We start from the raw sequence: 23,780 nt of genomic DNA, 5'->3' as shown, positions 1-23,780 counted from the left end.
AGAATCGCTGCTTAATTACTTTGGGACATACAACGTCTAAGCTCTGCTCTGCAGCGTGTTTCCCTGAGCCTTCAGGCAAACCAGGGCCCCACACAGTAATACAACCATGTGTTACATCATTACAGTCCAAACTACACAAGTGCCCCCCTGACACAGAGTAGACAGAAATACATGTGGACACACACAGAGACAGGGGGTGGACAGGATAACACTACACATTATAGTGCAATCACGGACAGCATTTTGCGAGCTTTGTGAAGTTAAACTGTTGTTGACACATTGTCAGAAAAGTGCTGATTTGACATAATGACATAACGTATCTTCTGGTAGCCATATTGGAGATCCTTACTCAATAGCATCTTCTGACATCTGCTAACTACTGCAGCATCATCCCAAAAACACACCTGATACGGTAGCTAAAATATCTGGTAGACACTTGGCTGGTAAGGGGTATTTAAACAGAGCCTGCAGGCTAAGTGGCAAGAAATCAATAGAACAACTACCTTCAGGTTCTGGTTAAATGAGCTGATTTGTCTCAAGCTAAAATTGCTTTCGGGTGCGAGCTGATTATATTGCCATACAGGTTTTTAAAGACGAAATAGGAATTACAACTTCTAGCAAAGAGTCACTAGACGCTGTTAAATGGTGTCATATTGTTGCTTTTGATAAATTAATTTGATATAAAAGTTTGAAAAGTTGCTGAAAGTAGTGACAAAGCTCAGTGTTACTATAACCGACTCTACCTTTGTAGGCTACTTACTTAAACTTATCATATTACTGAATGGATCTACGGCCATGTAAACCTGAAGTTTAATGCACTCCAGTCACTCTAGGATGTGGGTAAGAAGTGAGCAACAGTGTTTTCTTGATTTTTTTTTTTTTTAACAAACTGCAACAGCAGGACAGTATAACAGACCCAGCATTACTCCCTTGGGGGTCACATCAGACTCCCTGATATACTGACGATTGCCCCTGATAAAAAAACTACAACAGGAACTATAATTACTGGAGGCAAAGGGGCATGACTGTATAGGCATATTAAATTTTACAGTTCTACAAATATTCATAGTATTCATAGTATAATAAAATAAGTAGTGGGGAAATAATGAAAAAATAAATCTGCAACAGTCCAACGAATTCATGTGAAATTATTCCAAATAAAAGTATATAATGTACCACAGTGTATCGTATAGTTTAAATACACAACATAAATGATAACTTGATAAAATAATTAACAAAGGTGTAACAGGAACAGCAACTAAGGTTGCAGCTTCATCATAACAAATTTTTGTTAGTTATTTCTTATTTTCTTGTTAAATGACTTTATAATCAGCTATTATTTGTCAAATTGAGTGGAAAATTAGCCATGCTGATATTAGCATTTCACGGATATATATACAGATTTTGGCATATTGTGTATGTTGGCCAATATGTGACATTTGCAATCCAGCAATGTCAAAGGTATGTTTGCATTTAGAAACTGTGTTACCATTAAATAGTTTGTTCAAAAGAAAACACTGACAAGTTTATTTTTCAACTGTGAAATGTCCCACGCAGTATATATCTCGGTCATAATTCTTCAATAATCAAATCAAAGTGATTAACTGTCAAATAGCAATCTCATTATCTGCCTCAGTAATCCAGTGTCAGTATCCGGTATCAGTCTGGCTCTATTTGTGTACATCCAATTCTCCAAGATGGCACGAGCTGAGGTCGCTATGATCTATACACACAAACAGATGCTCATATTGGGTGACAGCACAGCACACACACACACACACACACACACACACACACACACACACACACACACACTCACAACACAACTCGCACCGGCAGCTATAACCTCACACAACCCCCCCCCGCCCCCTTCCTGCTCCACCAGCCCCGCTCATTCAAACGCAACACACGGTTGCCAGCCTCGTCTTGTCTGAAGCAGCGAGGCCTTCATGTGAGCCGCACAGACGTGGGTTTTGGGCGGACGAGTGGGAGGCTGGGAGCGAGAGGCAGCCCTGGTTTACAGGTCAAGCCTGCAGCTTTACAAGGGAAATCTCCAGAGCCACTATAAATACCACTGTGAGCTTTGAGGGTGCAGTATATCACACCACTGGGTTTGAAGGACCACAAACCGACCTAGTTTTTGTAGTTTTTTTTTTTTTTTTTGTAGTCCCCCCCCTTTGCACAACTGTACAGTTGCATGGGCCTGAATACAATTAAATGTGAATTTCCCCTCCTCCATTTCGAGTGACTGTTAATTGATTGGCCCGACTTTAAAACACGCCCCCCTCTGCAACAAAGAGCTGGCCGTTCACCTCACGCGTCAGACCCATATATCATTAGAGTACCTTAAAGTTTGGGGGTGGTTTCACGTTTTTCCCCCTTTGCTGTAGTTCTGAGCAAAGGGCACAAATATGTCAGGAACCATTTCAAGTAAATTGTGAGGATTTTCAATGAGCCCCACCTGCAAGCAAGACATTTATTCGGCTCAACCTGATGTACTGCGACTTGAAATGAGGCCTAATGATTCACTTACGGAAACGGCCGCATAAAACTTACAGTGCTGTCAAAGTGACACAGCCGTGCAGCATGTGCAGCATAAATCAGGACATTTTTGCTCTGAAGCTGATTGGATATGCACTTCATTTTAGACATGCTTTTAAAAAAATATAATTCATTCAGTTTTAGTCTATTTTATGGTGAGGGGGGGGAAAAAAAAGAAGAAAACTGGGGAAAGTTGTCTTTTGAACACCTGAGCAGCACAGATGTGGAGTCAGAGGACAATAAAAGCAGCGACTCAGCGCTCACGTGCAAATCTCATCAGCCAGCTCTAGTTAGCGGCAGACAGCGCTAATTGGTTCCAGAAGTGTTGCTCTCGTTCACACTGGCTGAGATGGCAAGCGGCGAGGGCGGGCAGAGAGAGAGAGAGAGAGCAGAAAGAAAAGAGAGGGAGGAGGGCAAATAATGAGAGGTCAGCCGCCATCTACAGTTGGGCTGCCAGAGCCAGAAAGGCACGCCAATTTTATGGTCAATTGGGCGACGCATCTGGACTCATAGATCACAAGGCTGCAGGGCTGGACTTAGCACCCAGCTCACACACATTTCACACACACAAAACAGACCACACAATCACAGGCAAATACATACACAAGGTTCCAGACAACCATCTTATAATAATAAGACTTCAGTATGTCTATGTATAGACTTTATACTGGCATCACTGAGTCATCTTATTATAATAAATCACTATATACATTAAAACAATTCTTCATATTTCCTTCTGTTTCCAGCACTTGTTTAATTAACTTTCCACAATTACCAAGACCTGGAATGATTTTTTCAGAATGTTCCCAGACTTTTAAGATCAAGTTAGGAACTCTAGATACAGTGCACTAACTTCCAAGTAATGTTAAGTATCCCACTAATGTAATGCATCTTACTGAATGTGTGCAAAATTGGTCTATTCGTCTATTAGAGCAGCAACAATTAGGCCATTAATTGTCAATTAAAAGAAAATAAATTTAGCAACTGTATTTTGATAATCATTTCATAGTTTTAGGTATTTTTAAGGAAAAATACTGAACATTGCTGGTTATATCTTCTGGAACGTGAGCTTTTATGTGTCATACATGATAGTAAACATGAATATATTTGAGTTTTGGATTGTTGACCAAACAAAACAAGACATCTGAAGATATCCTGGACTCTAAGACGAGCATTTTGCACAATTTTCTGACATTTTATGGACAAAACGATTAATAAATTAATCAAGCTTTATTGGCTATAGATGGTTATAGATGTTATTTTGAATTGCTACAGAGCAAAACAAACTGCAGGTTATTACCTCTGTTGGAACAGCCAGTGAAGGCAGCAGGGGCTTCACGTGGCCGTACCTCTGCAGTGTCACCATGACGACGCAGCGTAGCATCTCCAGGACAGCAGCTGTTGGCCTGAACAGGAGGACACATCAACCGACAACATTACACTGAGGCTCAATGACATTTCATCTTGATTTGTTCACCTTACAGACCTCCCGGCCTCCACGTTGAAGACAAACTTTGCACTGATGATGTTACAGGAATAATGGAGTTTTTAATGGGAGAACCTTCAATTTACAGAGCTGATTGAGTTCAAATAGATGTGTCCCCTGACGTTTCATGAAGAGAGTCATGGTCTATTAGCAGGTCAATTCCAGTGCTACATGGCGGATATATGACAACAGCAAGTATGTTGAAGAGACTAAAACCCGATTCAGATGAGATACATTTCTCCAGGGGAGGTTGGATGATTTTAATAATATAATCTATCAGTTTTTGCATTTGCAGTTATTGAGTTTCATGAATGCCGCACACAGTTTGAGTTCTGTGTGAGAAGACTAATAGAAGGGTTTTTGTAAACCTGACAAGTGCTAACTCACTAACACTCATGTCTGTTCTCATTTGGGAACCTGAACTATTATCAGTCCCTCCAGGAAATTGCGATTTTACAATTGCAATAATTAACATAAATTCAAGACATCTCCGCAATATTTGCGAGAGCTTGCAATTTTACTACATTACTGCAACTTTTCCGCATGAAACGGTCAAATCAGCAGACCGCTTATTTGGACCAATTGCTACATTTCGTGTCATACTAACATGTTATCGCAGTGCACGTTCAGCAAGGAGAAGCTACTACAAACCAAAACCTCTGAGCCTTATTTTTTTTGTACCACAACCAACGACTCTGCTGTTGGATGGATTTATTTTAATGGCATTATAGACTAATTGTAGTTGGTGCTATTGTTGAGGTGACAGTTTATGTAATAAAGGTTTACACATGGAACTCAGGTACAGTATTTTCTTTTTTATATAACTTTGAGTCCATGGTTCTCATATTCAGAAAATACATTTAAAAATTAACACTGAAATATAGTTGTTTCTGTGATATGCAGTATGCTTTTTATCGAAGGAAGTGAAGACATATGACTCTTTATTGGTAGTAGTTTTTTTTAAAAATCACTTTATTTTCCTTTGCTTGCAGTTAGGGATGTAACGATACACTCACCTCACAATTCGATAAAATTCACAACACGGGGTTCACGAATTTCTTGCAACTTTTTTTTTCAACAAAATGAGATTGACGACAAACTATGATTGAAATAGATTCCTTTATTTCTCAGACAAAAATATACAAAATATATTTTCTCTTAACTTTTCTTTATCAAAGTAAAGAATCTTTTTTTATTTCAGAGGTAGAGTATAAACTATGCAAAACAATGCATATTTCCTTTTCTTTGTGACACTCAAATTTCTTTTGTCTTAAATAACAAAAAAACTAAACTGAATTTTAAAACAAAACCCTTTCACTAGGCACAGAGGTGGCTGTTATGGAGAAGTATGCTTTTGCTACAGCTGAGCATTTTCTTTCCACCACTTGAGCAGACAGCTTGTGAGGGTAATGGATGTCTCATTTCTGTACTTATCCATTTCTGCCTCAATCCTTGTGATGGACTGTGCTGCTGCTGGTTTAGTGAAAGTCCCTCCATAGAGATCTTCCAATGCTTTCTTCTTGGGAGGAGTTTATTCCAGCTCAGCTCCATATGCACAGTCTGTCTGGTCAACAGTCTGTTCTGCTGCAGGTGTGGGGCCACTGCTACCTGCCCCCCTCCACCGTGAAATGGGTCTGTAAGTAGCAGAGACAGAAAACACTAAGTAAATCTAGGTGTAACAGATACAGGGGTTTCAACTTGTTATCATGGAAGCAACACTTAGAGGATCTACACTTCTGGAAGACATTTAGAAAAAATATAGGCCATAATAAACCAAGTCATTAAAAAATCCCTGGACACATTCAGAGAGAGAGAGTAAAATAAATACCTCGTTGTGTTGCAACTGCACAGCTTTCTCCTTCAGCCTGTGGAACACATCTTGGCGCTGGTCTTCCTCTAGAGGAGGCAGAGTTAGGAATGTGGGGTCCAATGCAGTGCACTCCAGCAGGTAGTTGTATTTCCCAGTGTATCTGTCTGAAAGGTTGTTGAGTATATCTCTCTTCACGTTGCTCACGGTGAGGGAGTCTTCTTCGTTGAATGCCATGCTATGCTCGATCATGTGCTTTAAAGGCACGTGTCTTTTTTCTTAAAGGGGACCTATTATGCTTTTCTTTATTTTCAGTCACACGGTATAATGTTACAATGTCGGATTTTCATATTAAATGTGGCGAAAGTGTCAAAATAATGACAACGTACATAGAAATAATCCCTGTGAGCAAAAAGCACCGGCTTCAGACTGCTCTGAACACTCGGTTTCCAATGTTTTTTTCTACTTTCAGCCCAGGTTGATGTCAACTCATGACGGATTTATATGGTCATCTGCTCCGCACACAGTGCATAAGTTCACTGCTCCGCTCTGCTAACATTATGGCATTTTTCCATTGTTTTGGGGCAGTCACGCCGAGCCTTGACTGTCGAGCCGAGCTGGCACGCTGTGAGTGTTTTTCCATTATCCAGCGCAGCAAAGTAAAATAAATTGTTCACATCTTGGAGGTGTGTTGGTCGTCTGCAGCTCTTCATCTGACATCATCATCACTGTGGCTGTTTCTTCTTGTAATATTCCTCCCTGCATTATTTCTAACTGATCCGCTGAACAAATAGCTCCAAATATCTCCAGATCTTGTTGTGTCGACCGTTTTTTAGCGCTGCTAGCAAAGCTCCGCTAATTCGGTGAGGAACATGTTTCACTTCATGTAAATTATTCACAGTAAATGTCCCATTATTGGGTTCGCATCAGCAGTAACTTAACACAACTCTAATACAGTCGGCAGGCTTCCGGAAAGCTGGCCAATCAGAAGAGAGAACATTTATGTGAGAACAACATGTGACTCATATCACAAACACTCTTGGTTGACTTTGTAACTGTCTGTCCAAATAATTCAATTTTAAATAAATCAAATTACTGGCAAATAATTGAATACAATATGGCTTATCACAGAATTACCTTATGTAATTTGGCTCAAATGCTGTCCAGAACAATGAGTTTATATTTTATTAACCATTTCTTCCCTGGAATGTTAATCTTGTCTGAATGGGGCTTAAGATGTCTGAGTTGGCATTAATTAATTTCAGCTCTTGACCCTGGGGTCACAGTTTGCATGTGTCTAAGAGATGCAAGCAGCAAAAGAATGATTTTCCCTTCTCGGCTTGTTTCATTTGAATAGTTTTAGAAGCCTGAAGTTATATAAGTATCTAGTATTTCACAATGAAATGCATGGATTAGATAAAACATATTTGTGTGATTGAACTGCACAAATGAAAACAGTGTAAAATGTAAGTCAGGAGTTCAGAACACAAAGTAGGACTTTCACTTTCTTTAAAAATAAATCAGGTTTGAACTAATTTGCACTCACACAAAATTTCTTTGAACTAACTTGAATAAAAGCCCATGTAGTTGACTGACAAGCTAACGTTACAAGCTATGTACGTTTTACACAGTCATCAAACAGATGGACAATACAGTTTAGACATAGCCTTCAAATTTTACCGTGTTCAAAAAATAGTACACATTCAAAGTCATTTTCAGTAAATTGACTAATAAAGTAATCATTTCAAGACTACTAGCAGTGTGTTGTATTCCTTCTTTTCTGTCCTGTAAACCATCTCACGACCCCTCCTATTTATTTAGCGACCCCTTGGAGGGTTTCAACCCCCAGATTGAGAAACCCAAGGTTGAGCCTTCTTTCCTGTTCCTCCATAAACTTTGTCTTGCCCAACATTTCCCATCTGTCCACTGAAAAATACAAATGCTTCTATAGAAATAAAAAACAAACTAATGTCGGTACTGTACCTCTGGTCCATGATGAAACCCAGGGAAGTGAGAGTGAACAGAATGTAGCCAGTCATCCCCAGAATGGTTAACTGAGACAGCATCTAGGATTGAGATACATTTGCACACCATGAGAGATGAGGTTTGGGAAAAAATACATTAGAATCTAAACCTTAAATCAATATCATGGCTGGTTAAGTTACAATCACAGGAGACCTTACTGGGAGAACAGTCATAAACCGCACGGCTGTTGGACTGTTTACTTGGCAATGCCAACCAAAACATGTCTGACCTTCAGAATATGTACTGGCACATACAGTATCCTGGAGCAAATGCACTCCGCCTCTTACTTTACACTGACATGCCTAGTTTACATAGACGCTCTAATCATCTCCGATGGGTCCTGACAGGGGACTTGACCACAGTGGAAGAGACTGCAGTTTGAATCCCGATAGCCTCCTAACTGAGCCAAAACAACCAACATCGGAGCAGAAATCCCATGCAGATTCGTACTGACCTTTTCCGAACAGGGATACACACACAAACAGAATCGCACAAACACACAAATGCTGCGAGTACAGAACGTGATGTACGGTCTAATTTGTGTTCTCTAACCTACGGCCTTGGCTCAGGGCAGCAGCTGGAAGCCCGGTGTCTCCTGAGGATGCCGTGGGCTGTCAGCTTAGGTTTATATTTCTCCGACACTCAATACAGAGCCTAACAGCCAAATCTCGCTGACTGCTCCCATACTGTACATACCCAGAAGGCCATATATAGTAAGCATAAAATCAACCCATCAACAGGATGCAATAAAACAGTATTTCTTTATATTTATCTGAAACTCATAATCCATAAGCCCCCATAAGAACTATTAGCTCTCACATGGGAACAGAGAGGGATGATATGGTGATGTTTTCCAAGACTCAAACAGGAAGATTCTGGGCTAAAAAGTCATCCGAGACTGTCAAAGTTTATTAAATCTGAATGATCAACAGCGAGTTGCATTAGAGTTCAAAGGCTACAATACAGTTATTTTTGGTAAGAGGTGTAATGACTGGAGAATAATTATGGTATCAAAGGTTATGTGAACTTATCTGTGTTTAATAACCCAGGGGGGGTCCAGCACACCAGACATGTTTGGTCACATGATCTTATTTGTTTGACTATCTGTCACCAGGAGGCACGCAGCCGAGACGCTACGCTCGAGAGAAAATCCTTCAGTGTAGTCATCTGGGGTCACATTTGCAGGATTTTTTTTTTTTGGAAAATGGAAATTTAAGTGTTTTTTGTGCTTCTATCATTGTGTTAATTTTCAATGCGATCAAGTGTCAAACTGCAGCAATATCAGCAGAGGATAGAAATGAAACTTAACATCTGGTGGCAGCACGGTGCTGTAAGCAGCAGGCTGATTATGTTTTTACTGCTGTCCCCTGAGACAAAGCAGATTAACTCATTATTCAGGTCATTATTGCAGCCATTATTATGACGACATTCATGAAGGCTGGTTGGACAGAGTTACCTCTGAGAAAAGGCACCAGTACCTCATTAGTGAAATGTTACTGCATTAAATTACAAAGATGATATACATCTTACACCATTGATAATTCACACTGTAATCACACTCATGAGTGTAAATCTTTATTGAAACTCCACATTGAGATTATTTTGTAGAAAAATTGTTGTTACTTTATGATCCAATCACATATCAGTGCCCATTTTTTGTTGCTGATGGTTAGAAATGATGGTGAGGACATGGAAAAAATAGAAAATGAACCATACTTATGCAAATTTTTTTCCAAAATACAACATGGATTGGAAAGTCTGCTTTGAAAGCCACAAATCTTAGAGCTTGGTGAAGAAAATGCTGACTCACAAGTACTGTGTTGTGAAAATATTGTCATTTCAGTCTATGGTACAGTAAAAAATGCACTTATTACATCATGCAATGGGAGTCCACATAATTAAGCAAATTTAGGTTGCTATATTTTGACCAATATACTGTTTTTTTGACCCTGTATGGCTTTGAATTATAACTTATATCACAGCAGGTACTCAAGTTTAAATTGTGCAATCATAAAAACACTAATGGAGAGCTGTTCTGAGATGAGAATTCTTGACTTGGTCAATTTCCTTTGCTGCCTCTAATAGGAGCTGTTTAGCAAACCTATAATAAAACGTACACATTGGCCTGCTGATGATGTAATTGAAGAGTAGCTTCACTTGTTTGAAATAGCCATGTTTTCATGGCTTTGAATTAACGCAAAAGCCCATAAATTGTCCTGCAGTGTATCATCAATTGTCAAGCTAAATAAGCAGCTAGCGAACATGTGGGTATAAATACATAACAGTGACATGATTTATTGTTGGGCCAGAGTGCTCACTTTGTTATTTTCCCTCCAAGTCCTGATTGCTGCATCCTGAAGGCTATTTGGGTTGGGAAATGGTTGACTCGACAATTAAGGCGTTTGTGTTCACTGCTGGACCACCAGCTGGTGTTTCATTCGCCGAGAAGGAGGGGAGACTTCGACCCTGGAGGGGAGATGTGTGTGTATGTGTGTGTGTGTGTGAGGGAGGACCACAACTGAAGGAGCACCATGGAGGTAGTGATCACAAAGACAGGCCATTTTATTTGGGAGTTTGGAGGAGCTGGGCGTGACAGCACTTTTTGGCTAACCAAAACTATGCCTAGGGAAAAAAGCCTTCCAAAGATAACTGCTGAGGAGACCTGTTTCTTTTTTTTCTGAAGACGGAGGAAGGGGGTCTTTTGGCTCGTCGAGTGGAAAATAATAGACAAAGGTTGTTCTAAAGGGGAATGCCGATCAGTCATTCTGTCATGATGTTAGACAGAGCTAGTCTTTTCCTGCTGGCTAAGTAGAGGACTCTGCTCAACCACAGACCAGCCACAACAAACTGCATAATTAGGTGAAATAATGTTGGCAAACAAACATGCAGAACTCCAACAGTCTTAAATTAAGAGCTCTGGACCACCTTGTCATACTTTATATGAGTGATTACAGTAGCCTAAACATAACAGTAGTCAGTTTGTGACCAGAAGGTCACCAGCATCAATCCAAGGACTGAGAAGTCTGACTGAGGAAAAGGAATGTAAAATGTGCTTTTGAGCAAGGCAGTGAACCTTCTCATGAAGTTCAAAAAACAAAAATCCTCTTGTTTCTTTGCCTCTGATGACATTTAAAGTTTTCCTAATGTGACAAATACATACCATCTTGTTTTCAAACAAAACGTCGTAAGTCCGCAGCACCAGCAGGAAATGTAGGACCACATAAACTTGTAAATGCAGCGGCCAGCTGGGATCATAAGCCACTTCCTTTCCTGTAACCTGCACATGGAAAAATAAAACATGTTTAAATCACTTATTCTTTTGGGGGTTTTTGGAGTAATTTTCTGCACAGAATCTCACACCTGACGGCATTCCTACACTTCAATAACATAGATAACAGCAATTAATTTGAGCAACTTCTAGTTTATTGTTGCATGTTCAGACCGGTGAAAAGCTTGTACACTGCATGGCGAGTGTAAATATAGAGAATAATGTGTTGTGTGTATTATTTTTGTATTAAAAGGACAATTAAAAGCCATAAACATGTACTACATGTCAAAGACAATTAAATGCAGTGAAATAAAAATAAATGAATAAATAAAAAATTAAAATGTCTAATCTTGTGTCCTTTTGTATTCCCTCTAGTGCCCCTCAAGTATTCACTTATCTCTTGGTCCATGCTAAAAATACTGCATGTCAAGAAAATCATTTATATGTCAACACTCCTCTCTTTTTCCCCTGTAAAATATTCTTGATGACTCATCTTGAACTCAGGGGCGTAAACATACAGTAAATGTATCCAATCAAATACAATTTGGGAAACTACGCAGCTCACTGCAACCATCATACAAAACCACATTTGACCTTGTTGGCGGTAGCAGCTGGCAGAGCGGGGATATTATGGGTCAGAGGCGTATGTTTGGATCGCTGTCAGTTGACAAAAACTTTCTTTACATTTAGAAAAACTGTGCTCGGTTGTGCTCTAATTCATTAATATCTTCCTCATCCTCCACCTCCTGATCTCACAACACAGATGAAGGAGGTGTAGATATCTGTTTACAGCGCAGTCAAACAAAATGTGGACTGAGAAGATTCATCGCGTCTAATGTTTTAAAGGGGGACATATGTTTTTTGTGATTTCCTGTTTTTTTTATACTGTTATGATGTTGGTCAAAGTTCTAAAACATGAGGTAAAAGCTTGCTCTGAATGCTTTGTGCGTAATATTGCCCCTACTTCCTCCTCATGATGACATCGGATTGTTCGCACATGCAAACATATACAAGCCGCCATCTGTTCCCTAGCGTTTGTTGCTAAGGTTGTTCCATGGGTTGTCTGCGTTGTCAACTCACATATTTTGGGGCGGGTTTGCGCTCGAACATGTACAGATGTATTTCAGAGGTTTCCATTTTGAGTAAAGTAAAAGAAAAAGAAGCAAAATCCTACTTACTACTGTTTGTTTGCATAGCCCCTGAAGCTACTGGAAGCTGGCCAATCAAAACAGAGTGGGCCTATTGGGGGGCAACTACACTTTTCCAAATACCCACACTGGCTGTTGTCTTCAATATCACGTTCAGTACGTGCATGAATCGCTACCCATGAATCCCATGTGCATGAGTATGCAATTTGAATCCCACAAGAGAGAGGACTACTACTTATACAGAGAGGCAAATACTGAATGTTCATATAAAAAATGATCAAAATCTTAGGGATTATAACTTTAAGAGACAATAAAAAGGCAATAAAAGCAGCATTAAGGCAGGAGTTGAGTACAAAAAAGACAAAAACAACAGAAAACAAAACTGAGTTGAAGTCAATGATGGGGCCTTTAAATGTCTTTTAGGAAAATTTAATGGAGAAACAGGTTCAAACTTGTCTAATGACCTTTCTCACTTCACAAATCCTTTCTACTTCTTACTGTATGTGTATATTTTCAAGATGTCAGTACTTCACAGTAAAAAGCTGTTACTTGAGTCTCTTACTGGCTGAATTTCAAAACTGGTGAAAATTAGTTTGTTGTGTTCCATCTACAAAGTCATCCAGGATTTATTGGGTGTAGCGGTTTCCCCCAAACACTGAGGAACATATGAGTCCCTCTGTAAGAATTCCCTGAGTCATTTGACCTGTTTTTGTCTGCCTGTGCGTCCAAACGATAAGTAATTAGGTCTGAGGGCTTTATGTTGAAACTGTGTCCTCTTTGGGAATGGAGTATGAAAAAAAACAACTGGCCAATCACAGACGCCTGTCTCTCATTCAGGGGGTTTCCCAAGATCCTGAGGAACCAAACCACCACATGTGGGTTCCCCCCGCATCCCATCCCCAACCCTGTAGGTATTCCAGCACGCTGCTCTGCTTAGTCTCAAAAAGCTGAAACACGTTCAACACTCTCTCTCTTTCCTTCACTCCCCTCTCTTTCCTTTCCTTTCCTTTCCTTTCCTTTCCTTCACCGGCAGATATCAGCGAGCAGCCGTCTACGAGAAGCCTTTCAAGATATTTCTGTTAAATGCCAGCTCTATCCGTGTTTAGAATCACCCCGCTGAGTTTAAGGGCCAATTTAATCGTAAAGCCAAAGGGGAGTTTTTTTTTTTTTTTAAGTGTGAAGCATGAGGGAACTAAATATGTGACACCATCAGCGTTATTTCAAAGCTAACCGCTGGGTCATTCAACTGGTGCCTGTATTTCTTTCTGCACACACACACACACATGCACATTTGCTCTCAACTGCATGCGGTTTTAATCCCGCAGACTGCGTTTAAAGACGGTGAAAATGAACTTATTGTGTTCCATCTACAAAGGCTTTGCAGCTTTTATTTGATGTGGCAGTACCTTGTAAAACTTTTTGAATATGTGAATCCTGCAATAAGGAATGCTCTGAGTCATTTAGGCCTGTGCTTTAAGTGTGACAAAATGATATGTAACGAAGTCTGAGGACATTATTGTGAAAAACATGCCTCCTTCAGGAATGATGGAAACAAAGAATATTTTTAACCAACCTTGGGAATTTCCAGGTGGTCACCCAGCCGAGATTTACCAGGGCTCCAACTGGGACCTTTGAAGAAAGTTGACAATTTGTTGCTGATAGTCTTGTAAGTCTTGGACTTTGTCCACAAATACCAATAGTAGTGAAACTGGAATAGAAAAAAAAAAAACAAGTCAAACATCAATTTACAATCAAACGCTACATTTAACTGATCAATGTTAACGGAGCAATAGCTGCGATAATTAATCCTGAATAGAAATGTTTCTGCTTTCATTGGGCAGGACGTTGCTCTTGCTATGCTCTGCCAATGGTAAGGGCAGCAAAACTAATCATAGCATCTACCTCCTGGCATTTCATTTTGTTGGCCTCCCTCACCTCAGCTGGGAAGTTTGTTTAGAGTGGAGTAATAATGTTATGGTTACAAAATGGCCAGTCAGCCAGCGAGGGAAACATGAGCTCACGCCTCATCTACTGAAGGTGTCTGTACTCAGATGGATGCAAGCAAGCTGCTTGACCAGTGGGCCAATGGCAGCGATGCCATCGAAGGAAGGCGGGACTGACCTGAACATAGAGGATTTCAAATGTCTTGATAGGAAATACAAGTCCATACACCACTCTGTCTGTCTCTTCAGCAAAGGTACCTAGAAACAAAATAATATGAATAAATACCTTAAAATTGTATTAAAAGGATTTTTTTGACACTTGGGACCAGTGCAACCAATTAGATAACATTTTTAGACATCCAGCATCCAACATTAGCATTGAAGTTTCTGGCCACCTGGCTAATGGAAGTCTAATATTCCCTCTCTTTTAGCTCTGTTTTTGGTCTCTACCATCTCCTCAGGGAAATATCTGGCTCTTTAGCAGCTAAATGCTCCACTATGTCCACCAGCTAGTTGCTAACGGTGTCTGCTGGGCAGGTAGGGTACAGCAGGTTTATTAGAGCTTCATTGCTAAGAGCTATCTGCTTCTGGAAACAAGGCTGATGAGACTGAACCAAAAGAGTGAAGTTGTGGGCCGTAAAACCAAAACAAAGGAGCTGAAAGACACTAAAAACTCTGTAGAGCTGAGGAGAACTGCAGAGTTTGTGATAATTCTCTGTGGGTGTATTAGTACATGTGATACCTTACACATGTTTGCCATTGTTGATATTACAAAAAGAATAGTGCAAAACGAGCTGGTCTATAAATGATAAAGCTGCATTAGACAGGATGTATATACCTAGGAGTAGAATATAAAACATGCTAGTGAGAAGCAGGAGGAAAGTTGTGATCACTTTTAGTGAGATCAGTCTCTTAAAACAATCCAACCGCAGAGAGATAAAATTGGCCCAAGTGATTTCTGGGTAATGTAGACCTCAAAATTTAATCAGTTGCCTCTTGCTGACAGTTGATGCAAAACTCAGTCCAAAGTTAAAAAGCTATTGGCGAACCTACAGTTTATAGAGTCACCTTTTCCCTTCATTTTGTTTCCCTGACTGGAGTAATAGATGACACCACAACTTTTGGTTTCTGTCTTATACATATGTAATGAGAGGGCGCACATCACAAACACTAATACACATAAAAAAATAACATCTTTGAATTATTAGTTATTCAACAAATTGATAACAGCACTAGCAAATATATATATGAATAAAAGCACATTTTACAATGCAAAAACATCAGACATATTACTTTTGTGCTTAATACATTTTCCTATGGAGATAATAACATAATAGAAAATAAGTTTATTCATAAAGCACTTTCTAGATCAGACGTCCCAGAGATGTTCAGAATATGAGATAAAGGGAAAAAAAGCAAATAGAGACACATTATAACAATAATAACTAAAACAGAGATAGAAATAGATTAAAAAAAAAGAACACTACACTATTCAAAGTCTAAAAATGTGGGCCTTGAGCTGCTTTTTAAATGGATCCACACCTACTCTCACTTTAACACATTCTTGCTTAAGAGCCCATAATCTTTCAATAATGAGTGTGTCTGTGTGATGTGTTGCTGTGAGAAGGCAACTAGTAAAACTAAGCATCATGTTTGATATAAAATGCACTTTGATGGCTTATTTTCTCCTACCAGTAAGTAGTGATAATGCTGGAATATAACGGTAAATGGAAGAATAATAAACATAAACAACAGATTGCTATTTTGCATAAAGATGCAGGTATCACAATATAGACACATTTTTGGTATTGATCCAAGCATCATCACCACACTTAGCTATGTGTTAATACTAACATTCATTCTTAAAACAGCTGTCCCGAGGAGGCGCTGAAAAGACGATCAGAAATAGAAGCAAACGTCTGATTACTTAAGCTTACCGAATAATCGGTCCCATATGATCAGAATTCCGCCATAATTCTTGTCAATGCAATAAAGGTTCCTTCCTGTTGAGATAACATTTTGTAAATTTAGCACAGAAAATGTCTTAAAAACCCACATCTCTGATGTCAGAAGCCTCTTTTCATTACATTATTTTTCCCCACATCCGAGTTGGTACATCAAACCTGCTAAAAAAACATCCTGATTAGACAAAATTAGACATAATCAGACATTATTAATTATCAACCTTTCAGCATTGAACAAATGTCTGATATTGCTTTTCATGGGGATGGTGCTGGTAGTCATCAATCAGTAAAACATTATAAAATAACATTAGATCGTCCCATATAAGACAGAACTTATCTCACCGTGGTGAACTCTGTGATGTTTCGGGGTATTAAAGACCCACTCCAGAGGTCCAAGGTCTCTGATCAACTGAAATAAAGAACAAAACATTTTAAATACAGCAAAACTTACATTTTGAGGTATTTACATGTAAATAAATAAAAAACTTAATATATAAACTATGGTTACACCAATTAAAAATTCAAGCTGTTAAATCTAAGGCCGGGTTTGTACTGATAGTGACATTAGAGGGAAGGCCATGGGGATCATTCCAATCAAGAGTTTATCCTCTTGAGAGCGTAAATATGCTCAGCAAATTTCATGGGAATTGTGTGTCCAAAGTTGATATTATGGACTGATAAATATGCAAAGGGGAAAGTTCATGTGTCCAAAATGGAAGGTTCAATAAATTTTGTATTAGGTTTTGATTTTTCTTGTTTACAACTGGAAATTCTGGAGCCAATCTGGTCAAGAGTATTCAAGATAACTTGTTCTAGACTTACAGGCAGCGTTGTTTGGACAGACAGACCAGGGAGAAAACAAGTATGTACGACCTAACAGATGCTGAACCAAACTGGAGACATCATGGCAAAAAGTAGACTGGTCACAATGTTCTTTGCTCCCACCGTGTTTTATTTACTGTCACCATGCAACGCTTCGATCAATCAGATATTCTTCAAGCACAAACAGCTCTAACAAACATCACATTTTGTATATACAAATATAAATAAAGCTTTGGTGAAAGTTCAACACGGAAGATCTTTTCCCTCACATTCTGCCTTTATTTTTCTCTGGGCGAATGTCACTATTTCCTCCTGTTCTATTTTTCGCTGCCAACTTCCACTTTCCCACGCTGTCAAAATCTCTACATTTAAAATTCTTATATCTCTTTACCAATGTTCTTTCTGCCCACATTCATCGAGCCAATCAGAGTCGCCGTTCTTTAAATATCGCTGAAATTCTGCCAGAGCTACAACTGCACAATCCACCTCCTCCTCCCCTCCACCACCACCACCATGATCTCATGATGTCCAGAGAGACTCAACCATCAACCATCTGCTGGCTTCACTCCATCACCACTAGCGTCTAGACTCCAGGGGATCCTTCCCCTATCCCCGAGCTTCATATGGGCACATGCTTTATGAAAACACTTCACATCGATGGAATCTAATCGCCAAAATCATTTCATGCTGCTAATCTCAGTATATATTGTTGTATCCTTATCAAACTCAAAAGGATGGCAATCTACCAACAGTGACCGAATTGGAAAGCCAACGGCTGTAACTCCATGTAACCAAATATGCATCTTCAGAAAATAATGAAGTCATTATCAATCACAGGTGCCAACAACCCAAAAGAAAGGTTATAGCCACAGTTAACACTGTAAAAAAAAGTGTGCTGCCAATATCACTTTCATTCACATTCATAAATATTTATATTCTGTGTTTTTCTTGATTAACAAGCTTGAATAACAATAATTCTTCAATATTTATGGGCCGGTAGCATAACAACTACAGATGTGGGAAAAGAGACAACATTGCTAGTAATGGTTACACCCATTTATACACACGCATACAAAAAAACAAGCACATCTAGCGTAGTCTAGTCTGCAGAGTACATTTTGTGCACAGAAATATTAAACTTGAATCATTTTTCATCTTAGATGTCAAACAGATGCACCAGTGAGTCATTAAAGATTACAGAGGTCACACAGAGCATATTTCACACAGTTCATGTTTCTCTTTTGGTTGCGACTCTCAGATATTTTGATGTTTTGCATCAATACGACAGACTTCTCAGTCTGGAGAATTGTGCACGGCTGGACAGATTTTCTCAGTGATTCATTATTTCCATGTAATGGCTGCGTCTGGCAGCCGAGCGTGAGAGTTTTATCTTGAATGAAAAGGGTCCCCACCACTTCACTTCGGCTCTGAGGCTGAAGTGGTGCAGGCAATGGCGTGCCAATAAATTACATGACATCAAAAAAAGCCCATAAAGGAGGCATAAATTACATCCCTTCAGAAAATTGTGAGTATTACGACTGTTTTCACTAATAGTGCACTAAAAGTTGGAAGGCGTTCCAAATCCATTCATTCCCTCTAACGATCGTGGGGATTGTAAAAGTGATACTCTCAGTCACTTTAAAGGCAGGCAGAGTGGTCATGCTTCTGTTTGGAATATTTCATAAAATCTCATTATTTTTTATTGAATGCAGGTTCCACTGCAACACTGAGTCTACAAAGGCTCGACTTAACAGACAGATTTGTGTTGGCACAGGGAAAAAGATAACTCGACAGATGTTTTATTCAGTCAGATTAACTTTTAACTTTTAACAGCAACCATGAATGGAGGAGTAAATTCATTCAGTGGCTGATCATACATTTCCATACTTGATTGTTGTAATATACTGCATGTAGTATATACATACAGTAGTATTCATATCATGTATAAACCTGGCTGGTTGAAAAAAAACAAACGCTACCATGACGACACAGGTAACCATGACGATGACAGTCCTCTAACCTAGACTCACAGGTCAGTGTCTAAACACTTCGCTCATAGAGACTGAAGACGGTTTCGTTGTTAAAACTAGGTGGAAACAAAGAAAGATTAAAAAACCCTACATGGCAGAACCAATCCAAAGTCTTTGCAGTTCGCTACGGAGGAGAAGCATCATTTACGGTTAGGTGTGTCCTTGACAAAATGCAAGGGGTGTAGGTTTGTTGGCGGCCGTTTAAGCAACTACCTTGCATTTAAAAATCCCCAGATTTCGGTAGGCAGAGATCTCTGATTGTCTGGTATCGTGAGACTAAACCAAACCATGACTTCTCTCTAAACTTAAGCAAGGCGTTTTAGTGCCTAAACAAACGTGACTTCATGAATCTTGTGATTTGTAACATTTTCTTTTCATGTAAGTATAATATACCGTATTGGCCTGAATATAAGACAATGTTTTATCCTGGAATAATATTTGAAAAAGTAGGGGGTCGTCTTATATTTAAGGACTGGACAGTTACATAGAGTATTGCATTACGTGTTGTTTATAGCCTTCATGTTGCTAGGCTAGCGAGTGTATTCAAGTCTGTTTATGGCAAGTCTTTTAGCATTAGTCAGCCAGAAAAGTGTTTGGTTAGCTCAGTCTAAGCTGCAGGAGTTTCTGAAGGCTTGTGCAACACGTTTTTTCTGCTGTGGAGCAAATAAATTCATGATGTGTCACTCATGAGTGAAAACAAGTATAAAGCATCCTCCAACGTCTTCACTGCAAAAACGGACCGAGGACTGAATCGTCACGCCAAGCAGCCAAGAATTATTGCTGTCACAGATGATGAGGAGCTCAAACAGGCAATGAGAAAAATGCTAACTGCTGAAGAAAATAATTTTGACCTTTTCCAAGAGGCTGACAGGAGAGAGTGTGAGTATGTGACTAATAGACAAGCTAAATGTGAGATTCACGTTCTGCTTTAATGGCAGTATTTCACTTTTACAAGACAAAATGCTTTAAGGATGATGACTCTCTTCTCCTCGGATTAATAGTAGTAGTGTAACGGAACGCAGTTGATCCGTGATCCGTATGGATGTGAACCGTGGATTAACTGCAAAATGTTATGTCTCATTGGAGATAAAGTCAACAAACTGCTGTAAGTTCAAGTCATGGACAGACAGCGTGTCACTAACAGGGATTTTGAAGAGAAACAACCAATCCAGCATCTAACGGGTCCAAAGTGACATCTGCAGGTTTGTTTATACGCCGTTTAATGTGCTGCAGCTGAGCAGATAATTAGCTATGGAGCTGCTAACTGATGTTAGCGGTGCACTTTTCCCCAGTGAATGTTTGTTTGGTGGCTCGTTGAACAAGCTAAGCTGCAGGAAAAGACGTGTGTTCATGTTTGGAAGTTATCATGGAGTTTTGATGATGCAGACACAGGCTGTTAATTCACTGCCATGTTTAAAAGGAGGAAGCTATCATGCCTCATACTGCGCTTTAATTGAACAATTGAGTATTGAATATTTTATATATTTTAAGATTTTATTCAAACATTGGATATCTTGAATGTTGTTTAAATTAATTTAGGACCATGGGCAAATGTTTCTTGCTTTAAGTGTTTTACAAAATAAATGGAAAGCAAAATTATATTTATCTGTGACTCAAAACCGTGATATGATTTGAACAATGAGTTTTATGATCTGCTGCACCTCTAATTAATAGTATATAACTTTCCCAACAGGATGAGTGTGAAAGTATATCTTTAAAAAGTCTTTTTCCAAAACCATTTGTTAGAAAAGAGAGGGTCATCTTATAGTCGGCCCAGTCGGTACTACATTGTTCTATTTTATTGCTTATTTTATAGTTTTATTGAATCATACTTTAAAATATTTGACCTTTTATCCATTTTTCTCTGAGTGAAGCATTATTCTATTCATTGAGCAATCCTATATTGCAGGAAGATAATAAAGATGAACCTTGAACCCTCCTTTGAGTTTTATTGAATCGTAATTTAAAATACGTGACCTTTTATCCATTTCTCTGACTGTAGCATTATTCTATTCATTGAGTAATCCTATATTGCAGAAAGATAATAAAGATGAACCTTGAACCTTGTTTTCCACAACCATAGACAGATTTGACTACAGAATCTATAACTTATGTTTTAATATTTACTTCGGTGTGGATCCAGAACTGGTAGAGCAGGTTTAACTGTATGTGAACAGCGAAGACTGAGGGGGGTATAGCCAGAGCCATGGGCAGGTAGAAGACCTGAGGAGGAGAGGAGAAGAGGCGAATCAGTACCAGCAACGTCTTCGTAGCACAATCTCATGGAGTCCAGACATGTTGAAAAACTGACATCTATGTTTTCTATTAAAAGCGCTTTATTGACTTTATTGGTTTGCAACAGATGGAACATAGCACCTCCTAGAGTTACATCACTCCTCATCATGTACATGTGCACGGTAGAAAACTAGTGGAAAATTGTATACGTATTCAGTTATTTTGCTTATATCAGGTAATGTATGAAGTTGTTTCGTGAGCCTTTTTTATAACCTTAACCTTATGTATGTACACCGGTTGGTTTACGTAATGTTCTCTTTGCCTTTTTTCCTTATAAAGCACTTTTTAATCTCTGATTTTATACATGCTATATAAGTAAAGATTATCATTATATAATATAGAACCTGTCATACAAAAGTCATGCACCTTTACAAAAGGAATCATAAATATACACTAAAGTTGTGCTCACTCTGGTCTGCACATTGTAATTTTAAATTCTCGTAATCAGAAAAATGCTAAAATGCTAACTGACAACTACCCAGTGTATATTCAGAAGGTAAGGATGCCCATATACTATATTTTACATATTTTTTAAAATATATTCTACGTTATATCAGTCATAAAAAAAAAAAAGAACATGTCTGGCACTGCCCCTTTAGGCTAATTATTGTTGGTTATTTGGTGGCGACTATTTTAAGCTGAAGATTTGATGCTCCAGTAAGTGACAGGGCATGTATATGTATGTGGGATGGACTTAAAATAAAGTACAGTGCCCATGTTGATGGTAATAAAGCAATATGTCACCAGGTTCAACAGTGTGGCTCATTGGTGTATTTTTAATAGTTTCTGGACAACTATGGAGCTCTACGCCACAGAGGAATTACTTGTATAAGACTTTTGCTACACTCTACTCTACACTACTCTAAGGGAATGAATAAGATCTTACCCAGGATGCGAACTGCTGGGTGAGGGACTGTCTGAGGGCGGTGGTGAGGTTGTAGTGCTCTGAACTGTGGTGAACCTGGTGAGCTGCCCACAGGATGGCCACCTCTGAAGGAAATTACACACACAAACACACGTAGAGCACATTAAACATAACAATCCAAGAGTCCAGAAGAATTTCTCATACGAGGTTATCACTACTTGACCTACTCACACCTACAAAGCCAACACCAGTCATGTAACTTTTCCACACAAGATCTGTTCACAAGCCTTGAACCCTCACACACATTCAGCTGCCTTTCCATCACCACGACAAGTGATTTATCTCAAAAATCAACCTTGCTCCTTCCCCAGATGAGTAACTAGACACTTTCATCCCCAGAAGGAGCCATTTCTGTCCCGCTCCTGGCCAGCCGTGATGAAAAGCTGAGGCCTGAGCATAGCTGGCCATCGGGGGGGGGGGGGGTTTCAGGTTCGGCGGGGGTATTCGGCTGCAGCTGGTTAGCGTCCAGCCTGATGTCCCAGTGCTCCAGTTTTCATTCCTCTGCTGTGTTGTGATACTTGCTACATTAATATCTGTGTTACACTTCATTTTAACATCCAAAGGGAACATGCTTGTTAAGTTTCACTGGATCTCCGGGCCGTTTCCGGACCACCCCGTCTGGTCTGTGCTTTTTGGCACCTCCCGTCCACTTTGGCTTCACAGCCGTACAAGAGAGAACAGTAACCTTCAAATATTACTGAACCACAAAGTCTCCTACAGACTATCTATAGTAATGTACTCATTATAATAAAAGTAGCCCAAGTTATTAAATGAGGTTAAAGTTTCATGTGGTAGCCTCGTTTAAGACGGGAAGCCTTGTGATTAAGAGATGAATTATAAAACAATTAAGCTTGAATTTAAAGAGAAGTATTAAGGGTGAATGAATGTGATCACATCTGGGTGGTTAAAATCACACATGACATGCATGGATGTGACAAGACAAACTTTTTTTAGTTCGATGATGATGCATTTTGTAGTTTATCTAAAAATTTTAAGGGATTTATCAGCCCATGTGCCTTTCCTTCAATCTATACGGGACTGTGTAAATCACCAAAATTGAGGTGGTGATGTAATCACATGGCAACGTGTATCCACGGATACACACACATGCGATAACAGCTTTGCACACTGTGGGATTACCGCCTTCTGTTTTGAGAGAATCATTCACAAGTCACATCTCAAACTCCTTTCTCGCTGTTTAATAAACCTGTGAATTCTGTCGAGGCCGGCAGTCATAAAACCCAATGGGTCGAGGGTCCGCCGCACCTGAACAAACACACTGCTGAAGGTGTGTGCTGTATGAACGGAGGAGCACCGCGATCTTTTTCCGGACACGTTTCGAATAAGTGAAAGGTGGAATTCCTCAAACTTTGGGGAAACCCCGAGGAGCTCCGAGAGAAAACTACCGTTCCCGAGCAATACTCCACACCTCGCTTATTTAACAGGGTTATTGCTGGATTTCAGCAGGTGTGAGTGAATAAATGTCACAGGGAATGTTTTTGGAAGTGTCACATATAACATTAAAA

General features: G+C 39.4%; 1 protein-coding gene across 1 annotated transcript in view; it reads right to left on the bottom strand.

Moving 5' to 3' along the window:
- The window catches only part of agmo (alkylglycerol monooxygenase), a 56,949-nt gene that overhangs the window by 11,667 nt on the left and 21,502 nt on the right, over nucleotides 1-23,780 (bottom strand). The window contains exons 4-12 of the mRNA XM_067600625.1: nucleotides 22,216-22,319; nucleotides 21,162-21,257; nucleotides 16,525-16,591; nucleotides 16,156-16,221; nucleotides 14,397-14,476; nucleotides 13,849-13,983; nucleotides 11,020-11,136; nucleotides 7,818-7,900; nucleotides 3,842-3,947 (exon numbers count right to left, since the gene is read on the bottom strand). Coding sequence (XP_067456726.1) covers nucleotides 3,842-3,947; nucleotides 7,818-7,900; nucleotides 11,020-11,136; nucleotides 13,849-13,983; nucleotides 14,397-14,476; nucleotides 16,156-16,221; nucleotides 16,525-16,591; nucleotides 21,162-21,257; nucleotides 22,216-22,319 — 854 coding nt within the window. The remainder of the gene's footprint in view (nucleotides 1-3,841; nucleotides 3,948-7,817; nucleotides 7,901-11,019; nucleotides 11,137-13,848; nucleotides 13,984-14,396; nucleotides 14,477-16,155; nucleotides 16,222-16,524; nucleotides 16,592-21,161; nucleotides 21,258-22,215; nucleotides 22,320-23,780) is intronic.

The sequence above is a fragment of the Thunnus thynnus genome, chromosome 10 (assembly GCF_963924715.1).
Source record: "Thunnus thynnus chromosome 10, fThuThy2.1, whole genome shotgun sequence".
Taxonomy (NCBI): Eukaryota; Metazoa; Chordata; class Actinopteri; order Scombriformes; family Scombridae; genus Thunnus; species Thunnus thynnus.
Note: the sequence above shows the minus strand (reverse complement) of the source record. Positions and strands in the feature narration are given on the sequence as shown.